The sequence below is a fragment of the Capsicum annuum genome, chromosome 3 (assembly GCF_002878395.1).
Source record: "Capsicum annuum cultivar UCD-10X-F1 chromosome 3, UCD10Xv1.1, whole genome shotgun sequence".
In the NCBI taxonomy this organism is placed as follows: Eukaryota; Viridiplantae; Streptophyta; class Magnoliopsida; order Solanales; family Solanaceae; genus Capsicum; species Capsicum annuum.
In genome coordinates, this window is record NC_061113.1 from 226,649,999 (window position 1) to 226,663,241 (window position 13,243).

The 13,243-nt window shown below is 26.5% G+C and overlaps 1 protein-coding gene across 1 annotated transcript; it reads left to right on the top strand.

Moving 5' to 3' along the window:
- Positions 1-10,341: 10,341 nt before the first annotated feature.
- LOC107866131 (cytochrome P450 71AU50) lies at positions 10,342-12,220 on the top strand. Its single transcript, XM_016712310.2, has 2 exons — positions 10,342-11,262; positions 11,364-12,220. The coding sequence occupies exons 1-2, from the start codon at positions 10,390-10,392 to the stop codon at positions 11,973-11,975; spliced, it is 1,485 nt and encodes a 494-aa protein (XP_016567796.1). The 5' UTR covers positions 10,342-10,389; the 3' UTR covers positions 11,976-12,220.
- Positions 12,221-13,243: the final 1,023 nt, after the last annotated feature.

Genomic DNA, 13,243 nt, shown 5'->3' on the forward strand with positions numbered 1-13,243 from the left:
TATAAATACAATAATCTATAGAATTGTTGGATGCTCATTTTCATTTCTCCTTCTTCTTTTTTATTAGTATATATTTTTCTCCTTTTCAAACCTTTTTTTCATTATTTTCAACAATCATGTGTTCAATAACCAAAAGATAGGCTATTTAAAAGATTTGACAATATGACTACTATGATGAAGATCATAGATATATCATTCAAAGTTTCTTCTTGTGTAATAAGAACCTAACACAAGTTCCCAAGGATGAAGAAGGAAGTTTGATGGCGGTATAAAATTCATCAAAGAAAGAATGATCAAATTAGTTTCGTAAAAGTTCATCGTAAAAACGAAGAAGAATGTATAATTCATCAAGAGAGATGACCAAATTAGTTTAGAAAAGTAAAATTTTTTGAATGGTTTACTAAAAAAAATATAGATACACTTATTGTCGCTTATTTTAGATTTGTCAAATGACTATTTCACCAAATACAAGATGTATTATTCAATAACAATATTTTATAATAAAGTTTTACACTTTGTTTATACTGATTATTTTGTTGCTAACATAAAATTTATTTGATATTTTATTATATAAGCATTTTTAAATATACAATCTCTATTTAGATATAATTGTGGTTTGTTAGAAGATGATGTATATATTTCTTTGATCAAAAAATAATATTTTTTGGCTTTTTTTCTGCTTTTCAATTTTTTTGTTAAGTTTCTGTCTTCTCAAATTTTATTTTATTTATTTTGTGCGTCATTACAAACTTCAATAACTACTTTGTTAATCCTCTTAATTACACCTCATCTTTTCCTCCTCTTTTTATCAATCCATTTTAATAATAATTTTTATGATCATAATAATAATCATCTTAACAATAATTTTCTATCATCATATATTTTAGGTAAAAGAAAGAGAAAGAGGAAGGAAAGATTCCTACTAATTGATTTTATAAATTTGTGGCAAAAGAGTTTAATTTTTTTTTAATTTCTTTTTAAAATATTTTTTAGATTTAGATTTTAAAGAAGATGAAATTTATGAAAGTATTAACAAATTAAAATTAAATACTTATAAACATCTATAAATAAGGTGATAAGGTGATGTTGCATCTCTTTATCACTTAAAATCTTTTTTTTCTTTTTGAATATTTTTCTTCATTTTACTAAATAATAATAATAATATAATAATAATCTCCTAACTATTTAAATTAAAAAATACCTCAGCTTAACACATTTAATTAAATAAAAAGTATTGTACTGTTGTGACTTGTAATAATTCAGCTAATGAATACTTAGGTTACAAGTATAACTATTGCGAATAAAAACATCAGTTACAATTATAGAATGTAAAACAGTAATGGTTCATTAATGTTGCAAATGTTAATATTGAATTAACTTCTTGATTGAATTAATATTGTAACGGTTGAAAATTAGAGCACATCAATTATTGTGTTTAACCACACCCAAAAGAGATTAAAATATTTTACATGAAAGTACTTTAATGTTTTCATGTAAAAAAAAAAGACTTTAAATGTTTTTAACTTTTAAATTTAATTAGATATTAAAAAAATTAAATCCTAAATTTAAGAAAGTCTTTTATTTTTATTTCTCATCCGGTGTTCGGTGCCCACATTGGAGCCCTAACTAATTCGGATCGCGCGTTGCAGGGTCCATTAAGGCGAAAGCGCTTCCAATAGAGTTTTCTTCATACCTAGGGTCGAACCATCGACATCTGGTTAAGGGTGGAGCAGGCTCATCCACTGCATCACAACCCATGTTGATAAATTTAACAAAGTCTTTAATGACTACATGAAACACGTAAAATTTTATGACCGCGCGAAGCACGGCTAACTTCACAAGTTACTATTTATAATGAGATGTAAACCTAATTGGAAAACTATGTTGATAAGTTTGTCGCTCACTAGCTCAATCTCATTTTGCTTTTACTTGTCTGTTGAAAATAAGTTTTTTAGTTTTTACTTTTTTAATCTAAAAGAATTATTTTTTGTCATTTATATTTACTTTACTTTTATTATTAAGTAATTTAATTTACTCTGCAATGGTGTGATAATTTATAATAATTTGAAGTGATATAGTTTAATTATTATATTTTATTTATTATTTCTTATAAATGTGTTAAGTCAAACATAAATTAGTAAAACTGAATCGAGGGATATTAGTCTAATTAAGCTCCTAAGGGTCCTCCATTTTTGTTCCTTTTTAAGAATGTATCAAATTAAATATAGATAAATAAAAATGAACTTAGGGGAGCTAATACAATTAAGCTCTTAATGATGGTGTATTTTGGCATAAAACCTAAATTTTTGGACTTTGGGATGGTCGTAAAAGTGGTAAAACTAGGCAACAAGGTACTAAAATTAGAAGCAATGATTAACAGCTTAAGTGTGTGCGTATTATTAAATAGGCTTATTTAACTTAAGAAGAAGATTTTAATTTTATGGGTAGTTTATAAGGTAGTTACGTTTAATTTCTTTGATAAGTAATTGACAACTTTAATAAATAACTACTAGATCTAATTATACGGATATTGTAAATAAATACTCTCTTCTATTCATTTTAGTTATTGTATTTATTGACAATAAGAAGTTGATCGGGTGGTAAACATATTTAATTTTTAATATGGAGGATGTGACTTGTGAGTCCGAGTCAACAAGGGAGCAAAAGCGTGGAAACTCATGGAGAGGATTAAAAAAAAAATTATTGTACTTATTGTAATTCACAAATATTTGATTTGAAATAATAATTATTTTAGAAAATTAAGATATAACTGATTAATTTTTTTTAACTTTTATTAAATAAATATGTAGAGAGATTAATATAGTAAGAAAGAAGTAAAATAAAATCAAACGATAAATAAAATATTAAGTTCTTAATTTATATTTTTTCTTACGAAATACATAATAAATAAATCAAACAGGAGGAAATGAAGTATGTGTTATCTTTGACCAAAAAAAGAAGTATGTGTTATCTTTGACCAAAAAAAGAAGTATATGTTATCATTATTTGTAAGGTAAATTGTACGTGTCACGAAGTGTTAAAAGGATTAGACAAGTCAACTAGTGAAGCACTGCTTGTCTACTTGGGCGTTGATTGGTAACTTTTTTATTTTTTTTTTTATTTCTCATCGACTAATTCGAATTGGCATTGAATAAAGTCTCATTTGGTGGGTAACGTTTCCTACCAAAGATTTTTTCATAAGTTTCATCCATTACAACATATTCTTTGGCGGTACTTTGGTTGATAACTAATCGATGCACTTTGCCAAAGTAGTAAAAAGATGGCTTAATTCATAACCTTTTAGATTTATTATAAATACCTAAATTGAATGTATTTAGAGTTGCCAAGTTGTAAGACACGTACACCATAAATTGGGACTGTTAGCAGAAAAGAACAAAAAAATGTGATTTCTGTGCTCTTATGAGATAAGACTTTTCTAAAATTATTTTTTCCGCTTATTTTTATTTGTTTATTATATTAAATATTTTAATGTAAAAAATTATAAAATATTTTATCAGTTCATAATTATAATCATTTTCTAATTTATTAAAGAGGTAATAGGATAAAATTATCACTTTATTTATTACTTCTTAAATAATATATCAAATTAATATCAAATTATTAGAAATTAACGGAGAGAGTATAATTGTTAAAATTTCATATATTCCCTTCGCCCCCTTTGATGGTTGTCTTCTCTAATTTTCAAGAGCCAATTCAAAGTTTCTTTTGGATAATATACTTTTATATAGTATGAATTATTGTTGTTTTTCGGAATATATTTTTTAAATATAAAAGCTTTACTCAAAAATAATCAATATTATATAAAGCCCAAATATTGATCAATTTTCCCTCAAAAATTGAATTTTGATAAAATTTGATATTAATGAAGTACTAAAAGAACTTCCAAGCAACAACATATAGAGCTGCCTCACTCACTAGTGGCTCTTTTTTTATTTTAGATATTTGCCGGTTAGTTTGTACACATTTTAATTAATTTTAGAAAAAAATTATTTAATTTATATTAATATAAGTATAGAATTATTTCATCGGCTAGATTTAGTTGGATAAATAAAAAAAAGATCACCTAGTGTTGTTGATTCACTAAAATTTATGTTTAAAATGTCATGATTTTGAATTTACTTCATTCATCATTGAATCAGTATCGGAAAACCAAAAAATACTTAAATGGTTGGCACATATATGTGTATTATCACTTTCATTGATCATCTATTTTTTTCTACTATACCATAAGTTGGAGTAAAACTAATAGGAACATCAACATGCCTACCTGGCATTTCGAGGGTAGTGACCATTGGATCATTGTCGTCCAACAAAAAATACTTAAATTACATTACATATATATGTGTGTTGTCACTTTCATTAATAACCTTTTTTTTTTCCTACTACACGATAAGAGGGAGTAAACTAACAGGACATCAACATGTCCACCAAGCATCGCTGAAGGATGTGATGTGGTAGATGAAATTGTTTCTTTCTTAATTAGAGATTTTGAATTTGAGTTCTGAATATGAAAAAATCTTTGTTAGAAAGCACTTTCTCCCAATGGGCTCTATGCGGCGCAAATCTGAATTAATTGAGTTTCAATATGGATATTGGACATACGATGGAAAATAAAAAAAATGCCTACCAAGCATTTCGAGGGTAGTATGGTCATTTTCGTTAAGTTTTGTGCATTGGTTGATTGTGTTGTTCATGTAAGACAACTTTTGTGGGGCACTTCTTAAGCTAGAAAAGCAAACTAGTAAATTAATAAAACAAAGTTTCTTGCCTAACTTTTAATTCACCGTTACGTCAGTATTACAGATGTATCATTAGGTAAATCTAATAGCACTAGAAGTTGATTTACTCGAACTTATCTAAATTTTTCCTTCAAGTTACGCTGAGATTTTGAGAAACAAAAACTGCAACTATGTGCCTATTTTTTTTACTGTACTAATTTTCTGATGATAGTAATAAGTATGGTAAACTCTTCCTACTTAAATTTATTCTAATATATGAGTCTCATAAGTAATTAAATTATGATTTTGACTCATTAAATTATTAATTAAATTTTATTTAAAATATCCAAAAACTTTTAATATTCAAAATTTTAGTAAATTCTCAAAATTTATTTGAAATCTCATAGAAATAAGTCAAATAAGTAAGTTGACTAAAAACACATTCCAAGACTATTGAAAATATTAAAACATCAATCCAAGTTCGGCTTGATCAAAAGTTGTTCATGGTCAAATTTAGCTTCCTTAAAACTCAAGAACCCAATGATTTAAATCTTTCAAACACCTCGAGGATTGGTACTACCCGCCCTATAAGTCATCCAAAAACTACGAGGAAAGTTAAAATAAGACAAATTCCTAAACGATTTGCAGTTTCGTTACACAAAAAATATATGTTACATTATGTTTTTTTCTGTTCCATTCTAATTTATGTGGCACTATTATTTTTAATAGTCAACCAAATATTTTATGTTGACATATTATTTTTCGTTTATTTCACTTTTTTATGAAATGTTATTAGTTTTTTAATGCTTAGATGACCATAATAATTAATTAGGGATGATATAATAAAATCATGATTGTAGGAGCGAACAAACATGTCTTAAATGACTTATAATAACTAATTAGAAGTAAGATAACAAAATTACTATAAAAAAAATACTTGTGGAAAAAATTTAAATAGACCTCATATATAAAATATCAAATTAAAAGATCAAGAGTTAATTTATTATTTTATATCTATTTTATTTTCTTATTAAATATTATTAATTTTTAATATTTAGATGACTTATAATAATTAATTAGGGGTGATATGTAAGATTAGAAGTGATATAACAAAATTACTATAAAAGATACGTGTGAAAAAATTTAAATGGACCTTATATAAGACATCAAGTTAATTTAAAATATGAAGTGTTAATTTATCATTTTATATCTATTGTACCTTTTTTTAAAATTAAATATTATTAATTTTTTAATATCTAGATGATTTATAATAATTAATTAGGGGGTGATATAGTGAAATTACAATTGAAGCAGCTGAAACAGAGGCAGTACAAGCAGACATAAAATTTATATATATATATATATATATATATATATATATATAAATTTATCATTTTATGTCTATTGTCTTTTTTTTTAAAATTAAATATTATTAATTTTTTAATACCTAGATGACTTATAATAATTAATTAGGGAATGATATAGTAAAATTATAATTGAAGCAGCTGAAACAGAGGCAGTACAAGCAGACGTGTCGACCTCCTACCTGCTTATCGCCTCTTATTATATATATATATATATATGTAGTCATTTGATTTAGAAATAAAAATAAGACAATAATACAAAAACACTAGTAACAGAATCACGTAGTAGTAGTAATTGTTGGTGTAGTATACCATAATTGCAATAAATTACGGTTGAAATATAAAATCAATAAAAATGAAGAAAAATAAAATAATCTTCTTCTTGGCCGAAGGATATTCAAGCTCAACGGGGCATAATCTACACCGATCCAGCAGTATATCTCTTGACTTTTCCCTCCAAGAGATAACAACCCAATAAAGATGTACAACTCAAGTAACTCCGGATTAGTTGAAGAGTCCAAAGCTTCACCACAAAAACACCTCCCTTCAGCGTATAGTTACTCTCTTTGTATAGTAAATATAGTTAAAGACTTAAAATATTATCTATGTCTCAACTCTCTCTTTCACTACTGCAGATAATAATAATTATCCATACTTATCATCATTCCTTATTCCACAACAACGAAAGAAACGCTACTATTTATAGATAAAAAATTCATTCATGTATTGAATAGAAAAAATGTGGTGTAGCAAAGTGGTACATGTATGAGGTAGATGTTATAAGAGTTACAAGCATTATTATATAGAATAATGAGCAGAGGTTACAGAGTTACTAAAAATTAATGACCACCTTCTACCACAATCTCTTTAGAGGTTACGTATGTTATATGAGTTACAATACATAAAGAGGTAGAATAATGGTAGAAGTTACAAGAAATTTATTGCCATATTTTTACCATTAACTCATAAGATTAAAGACACAAAAATAATGAGAGTAAAGGAATATTAAGCGATAATATGGATGAATAAAGTGAGATATTACAAGAGATCACAATCTAATGGTCACCACTTTCTTCACTTTACAATGTTCATAAATTATCATGCAATTTAATTTTAATATTAAAATGCACCAACAGTAATAAACTAATAATGGTTGTAGTAACAACAATAATATTATTATTAACAACAACAATGACGTCATTAATCACGTAACCATAATAAATTTCAATAGTTTGATGTATATATCAAACGGAGGTATATTCTTACCCAAAACAATAGTATCAATTATAGAAATAATAATAATAATAAAATAAAATAATAAAGAATTTATAGGAAAAAGGTAAAATAACAATGATAAGGAATAGTAACGAATTGGTCTTCCTTTATTCCGTTATTACTTACAATAAAAAATAATCGAATTGATCTTATTAATTTTATATATTTATCTCGATCCAACTATATCAATTATAAGAAATACTGTATACATTATATCCTCTCCTCCCTTCCCTAAAAAAGGATAAGGAAGAGTAATCAACTTATCCTTTTTAACAAATTAATATGATATTTGGATCTAAATTTCAAATTTGAAAGTAAAAATTTGAGTTAAAATTGCATTCTAACTTTCAGGTCTCTCTCTATATATACTTCTGCAATGATATATAACACTAGACTTTCTTCTCTTTTTTCTACTGGTCATTAATTTTATTCGTGAGTTTATTTGCTGCATTCTTAATATTATTCATTTTCTTGAAATACTTTTTAATTTAAAATCTTCATTTTCTATATGTAAATGAGTGATAGTCATATTATAGGCTTTTTTTCGATTATATATTGGCCTGAATTCAAGTAAGTAATTTCTCATTTTAATTTTATTTATTTGATTTTGATAAAAGTAATTATATTTGATTGTGTAAATGAAAAATAAAATATCCTTTTGTTAAGAGATTTTGAGTCATGTATTTAGCGTTTTAAATGCTAACTTTTGTTACCATTTTACACTATTATTTTATTAAAATAAATATTAATTATTTTATTTTTTATTGTATATAATACTAGAATGTTAAATATCACGTCACGTTTTATCAGATCATATTTAAAGAAAAAAATGTAATAACGTTATAATTGAAAGATAAAGTTTAATTGATACTTAAAATACATGTTTTTCTTTATTGCAAGGTTTTTGAACTTAAAAAACAATAAAAGAAAAAGCATAAAATTTTAGTTCTTACCCTAGATATATATAAGTCTAAGTTTGATCAAATTTAATTTTATTTGTCTATTCATTATATAACATACATTAATTTTCATATTAAAAATTACAACACAAATTATAAACTTAAAATTGAATAAATTTGTTATCTTATTACTTAAACTCTTTAATTTTGAAAACAAAAAAAAAATTAATGTCATAAAGGAATTAAAATAAGAAATATAGCATATTATTGAGGATTATTATAATTTTGAAGCAAAGTTAAAAGATAATGTCTATTTGATTATTCCAACATTAAATGATAATTTTTGATATTGTTAATTCAGTATGATAAAACTAAGTTGACTTTTTGAAAAATTAAACTAAAAGACTATTTTGAATTTTAACATAAAATATATCATAATTTTATATTTAATATATAGTATGTTAATGTCTGGTAATTGAATTTTGATTAATTAAAAAAATTATGCTGCTTTATGCTTCATGTCTCAACATCCAGAATTTTTGAATCATATTTTGAGAAAGTATTTTTTAATTATAACGAGCAAAGTCTTAAATTGTGTATACCAAGTAATTATAATTCTAACAAATGACGAAATTAATGACATTAGAATATCAAATCTAAGTAATTTAGATTTAAAACTCAATATTCTATATTTGAAAAAAAGAAGAAAATTCAACTATTTAAGAGTGTAATACAATTAAAAATAATAATTTAAATTCAGATTAGAAAAAAGTAATTAAACTACAATAAAAAAAATATAAAAATAAAGGGTTGGGGATAATGTTTCAAACTAATTTTGAGAATATAATGAAGTAATTAAAAAATACACATATTATTTATAAATTTAAAACGGAAGAGATTGGAGTCAGGGGTGGGAGGTAAAATAGAATAAAAAGTTAAAAGTAAAAATAATCAATATTAACAATCTGAAATATTTAAATTATAAATAATATAATAAATAAATATAAAAAATAAAAGTTTTTTTATAATAAATAATTATTTTTTCTCATATAAATTTAATTAGAAGTGTTGGGTGAGGGGAATATTATATGAATGGTTATTTTTTACTCATATAAATTTAATTAAAAATAAAAAAATAGGATAGAAAATATATAAATAATAATAAAAAATTTAAATTATGAATTTAAAATGCTCTTTACTTGATGTTATCCGCATGCGGATACGTAAACTGGTTACGTATACATCCGTCTTCAGTGGACTAGAAAGTGGTGCAGTGGCACCAAATGACGGTTCTTTTTGTTTGCACATTCCGACTCAACTTAAATTATATATGGAGTTGGGGGCTTTATTCCCTTTTTCTATTTAGCTAGTCAATCCCACTTGACCTTTCCAATATCCTCAATTTATTTAAATCATACTTCCTCCGTTTCATAATAAATAAATTGTTAGATTTTGACATATATATTAAAAAAAATATATATTAAAAGATATAAATTTAACATAATTTTTCATTTTTATCCCAAAAAAAGAAAAAATTGACCTTGTAATACATTTTCAAAAGTTAATTGGTTGTCAAATCATAAGGATAAATTTGAAAAAAAATTCAATGATTCACTTATTTTGAAATACCAATAAATACCCCAACAATTCACTTATTCCATAGTTAATTGATTGTCAAATCATAAGAGTAAATTTAAAAAAAAATTTAATGATTCACTTATTTTGAAATACCAATAAATACCTCAACAATTCACTTATTCCGTAAATTGATTATCAAATCATAAGGGTAAATTTGAAAAAAAAATTCAATGATTCACTTATTTTGAAATACTAATAAATACCCTAATAATTCACTTATTTCAAAACGGAGGGAGTACCTTATCCCTAAGCCGAAAATTTCGACTAAAGTAGTATAAAACATGCTCAATTTATTTGACTAAATCGTAGCTTTTCCCGCAAGCTGGCTAATTTTGACTAAAGTATTAGAAAATTGAACTATCATACCCTCAACAAAACGTTAGTAACATATAAGTATAAATAGCACGTATCTTTCCCTCTCAATTCACAAAACCCAACTTATATTTTATCTGTTAGATCTATTGTGTATTAGCCATGTTTGTGATATGGGAAACACTATTAGTAATTTTTATTGTGTATGCCTTATATGAGCTGCTAAATATTTATAAAAGAAAAAAGTTTCCTCCAGGTCCAAGGGGGCTTCCCATTCTAGGACATCTTCATTTGTTAGGGGAAAAACCACACCAAGATTTACAAAAACTAGCCAAGAAACATGGTCCAATTATGCATATGCGACTAGGATTAGTACCTACAATTGTTGCCTCGTCTGCTGATGCAGCTGAGAAATTCCTCAAGACATATGATCATATCTTTGCCAGTAGGCCTCATAATGAGGCAGCTCACTATTTGGCATATGGCCAAAAGGATGTGATATTTTCAAAGTATGGATCTTATTGGCGTAACATGCGCAAATTGTTCACTCTGCACCTTTTGACTAATCAAAAGATCAATTCGTTTCAACCCATGAGAAGGCAACAAGTTGAGCTTATGATTGAATCACTTAAAAATGAAGCTCGTGATCGCGTTGTTGTTGATCTTAGCGCAAAAGTTGCATCCTTGAATGCGGACTTGGCTCTATTGATGATGTTTGGAAAGAGGTACACGGATAAAGATTTGGACAATAGGGGATTCAAAGCTGTACTTCAAGAGGTTGTCCATTTAGCTGCAACACCAAATCTTGGAGATTTTTTCCCCTTCCTTGGTGTAATTGATCTCCAGGGACTCACTCGCCGGCTCAAGGATCTTTCAAAGGTGTTTGATGAGTTCCTTGAGAAGATTATCGATGAATGCGCCGAGTCTAACGACCAGAAGCAGTCCAAAGACTTTGTGGGCACCATGTTGGACATTATGCAATCAGGAGAAGCGGAATTTCAGTTTGACCGTAGCAATATAAAAGCTATCCTCTTTGTAAGCTATTTCATCCCATTTATGTACTTATAATATTATAAGGTCATCATACGACTAAATATGTTCGGCACTAATTTACCATGTTTCCTTTTCTATAACAGACCATGATTGTTGCAGCAATTGACACTTCAGGGACAACAATAGATTGGATAATAACGGAGCTTCTTAGGCACCCTCATGTGATGAAGAAACTACAAAATGAGTTAGAACAAGTGGTTGGACTTGAAAGAATGGTAAAAGAATCAGACTTGGAGAATTTGAAGTACTTAGAAATGGTTGTAAAAGAAGGCATGAGGCTGCATTCCGTAGTGCCACTGTCGCAACGTGAGGCCATGGAGGATTGTGTAGTTGATGGCTTCCCCATACGAAAGGGATCCCGAGTTATAATAAATAATTATGCAATTCAGAGGGATCCAAATGTTTGGCCCGAGCCTGAGAAGTTTTTCCCGGAGAGGTTTGTTGGGAGCAGTATAGATGTTCGTGGACGTAACTTCCAACTTTTACCATTTAGCGCTGGCAGAAGAAGCTGCCCTGCAGTGCAATTGGGGATTGTCGTTATCCGCCTTGTGGTGGCACAATTGGTGCATTGCTTTGATTGGGAGCTTCCAAATGATATGCAGCCTTGTGATTTGGACCTTGATGACCACTTTGGGGTTGTAACATCGAGAGAAAAACATTTAATGGTTATCCCTTCTTATAGAATAAACGAGTGATGAAAAGATAATTTTTCATTTAGATACCAGGATTGTACTTTATGAAAACTTCTACCTCATCTAGGGTTCTAGTTTTACGCAGAACTTCACCGACTATTCTGCATATTTTATTTTATTTTGTTTTACTTAAAGAGGGAGTTTGAGTGATGAAGCACGCATATGTCTGCTTCAATTTTACTATATCATTTTAAATAAATTATTATAAATTATTTATATATTAAAAAATTATTAATAATAAAAATAGATATATGACATGTCTGCTTCATTTGTTTCAATAATAATTTTACTATATTATTCATAATTAATTATTATATTTCTAATTAAATATTGTAAGTCATTTACAAATTCGAAAATTAATAATATTTAACTAGAAAAAAAGTAAAATGGTCATTTATGACATGTCTGCTTTAGCTACTTCAATCATAATTTTACTGTATCACCCTTAATTAATTATTATAAGTCATGTAAGTATTAAAAAATTAATAATAATTAATAAAAAGGGTAAAATAGACATAAATTGAAAATTAACTCTTGATGTTTTAAATTAACTTAACGACTTATATGAGACCCTCTAAAAAAAAATTTAAATATTTTTTAAAAGTAATTTTGATAGAGGGAGTTCACCAGTTGAAGCAGGCAGCAAGTTGACATGCTTGTTTCAGTTGCTCGAACCATAATTTTATTATATCACCCCTAATTAATTACTATAAGTCATTTACATATTAAAAAATTAATAATATTTAATACAAACAAGTAAAATAGACATTTTAACGTGTTTTCTTCAGTTGGTTCAACCGTAATCTTACTATATGAGGTCCACTTAAATTTTTTCACAAGTATTTTATAATAATTTTTCTATGTCACTTCTAATAAATTATTATAAGTCATTTAAGACACGTGCTTCCCTGCTTTCATCGTGATTTTACTATATCACCCCTAATTAATTATTATGGTTATCTACTCATTGAAAAATTAATAATATTTATAAAAAAGATAAAATAGACACAAAATAATATGATAACATAAAAATTTTTTTGTAATTGATTATCTAAATTTTACTTGTCACATACATTAAATTAAAAAATAATAAATGTTGGACTCATGTTAGCATGGGCCATCAATATCTAGTACTACAATAATTATCTATCCATGCCTAATTAGAGTGGTATATTTCTTATAGTTTGTCATTGTATGCAGTTAAAAAGTTAACTTAAGGGCCGTTTGGTAGAGTTTGTTAACAAAAATAAGATATGTATCATTTTTATTTG

Excerpts from the sequence above, each read along its gene's own strand:
- LOC107866131 (XM_016712310.2), top strand. The coding sequence starts at position 10,390 with ATGTTTGTGATATGGGAAACACTATTAGTAATTTTTATTGTGTATGCC. Across the intron at positions 11,263-11,363 it reads ATATAAAAGCTATCCTCTTT|ACCATGATTGTTGCAGCAAT; the intron begins GTAAGCTATTTC and ends TTTCTATAACAG.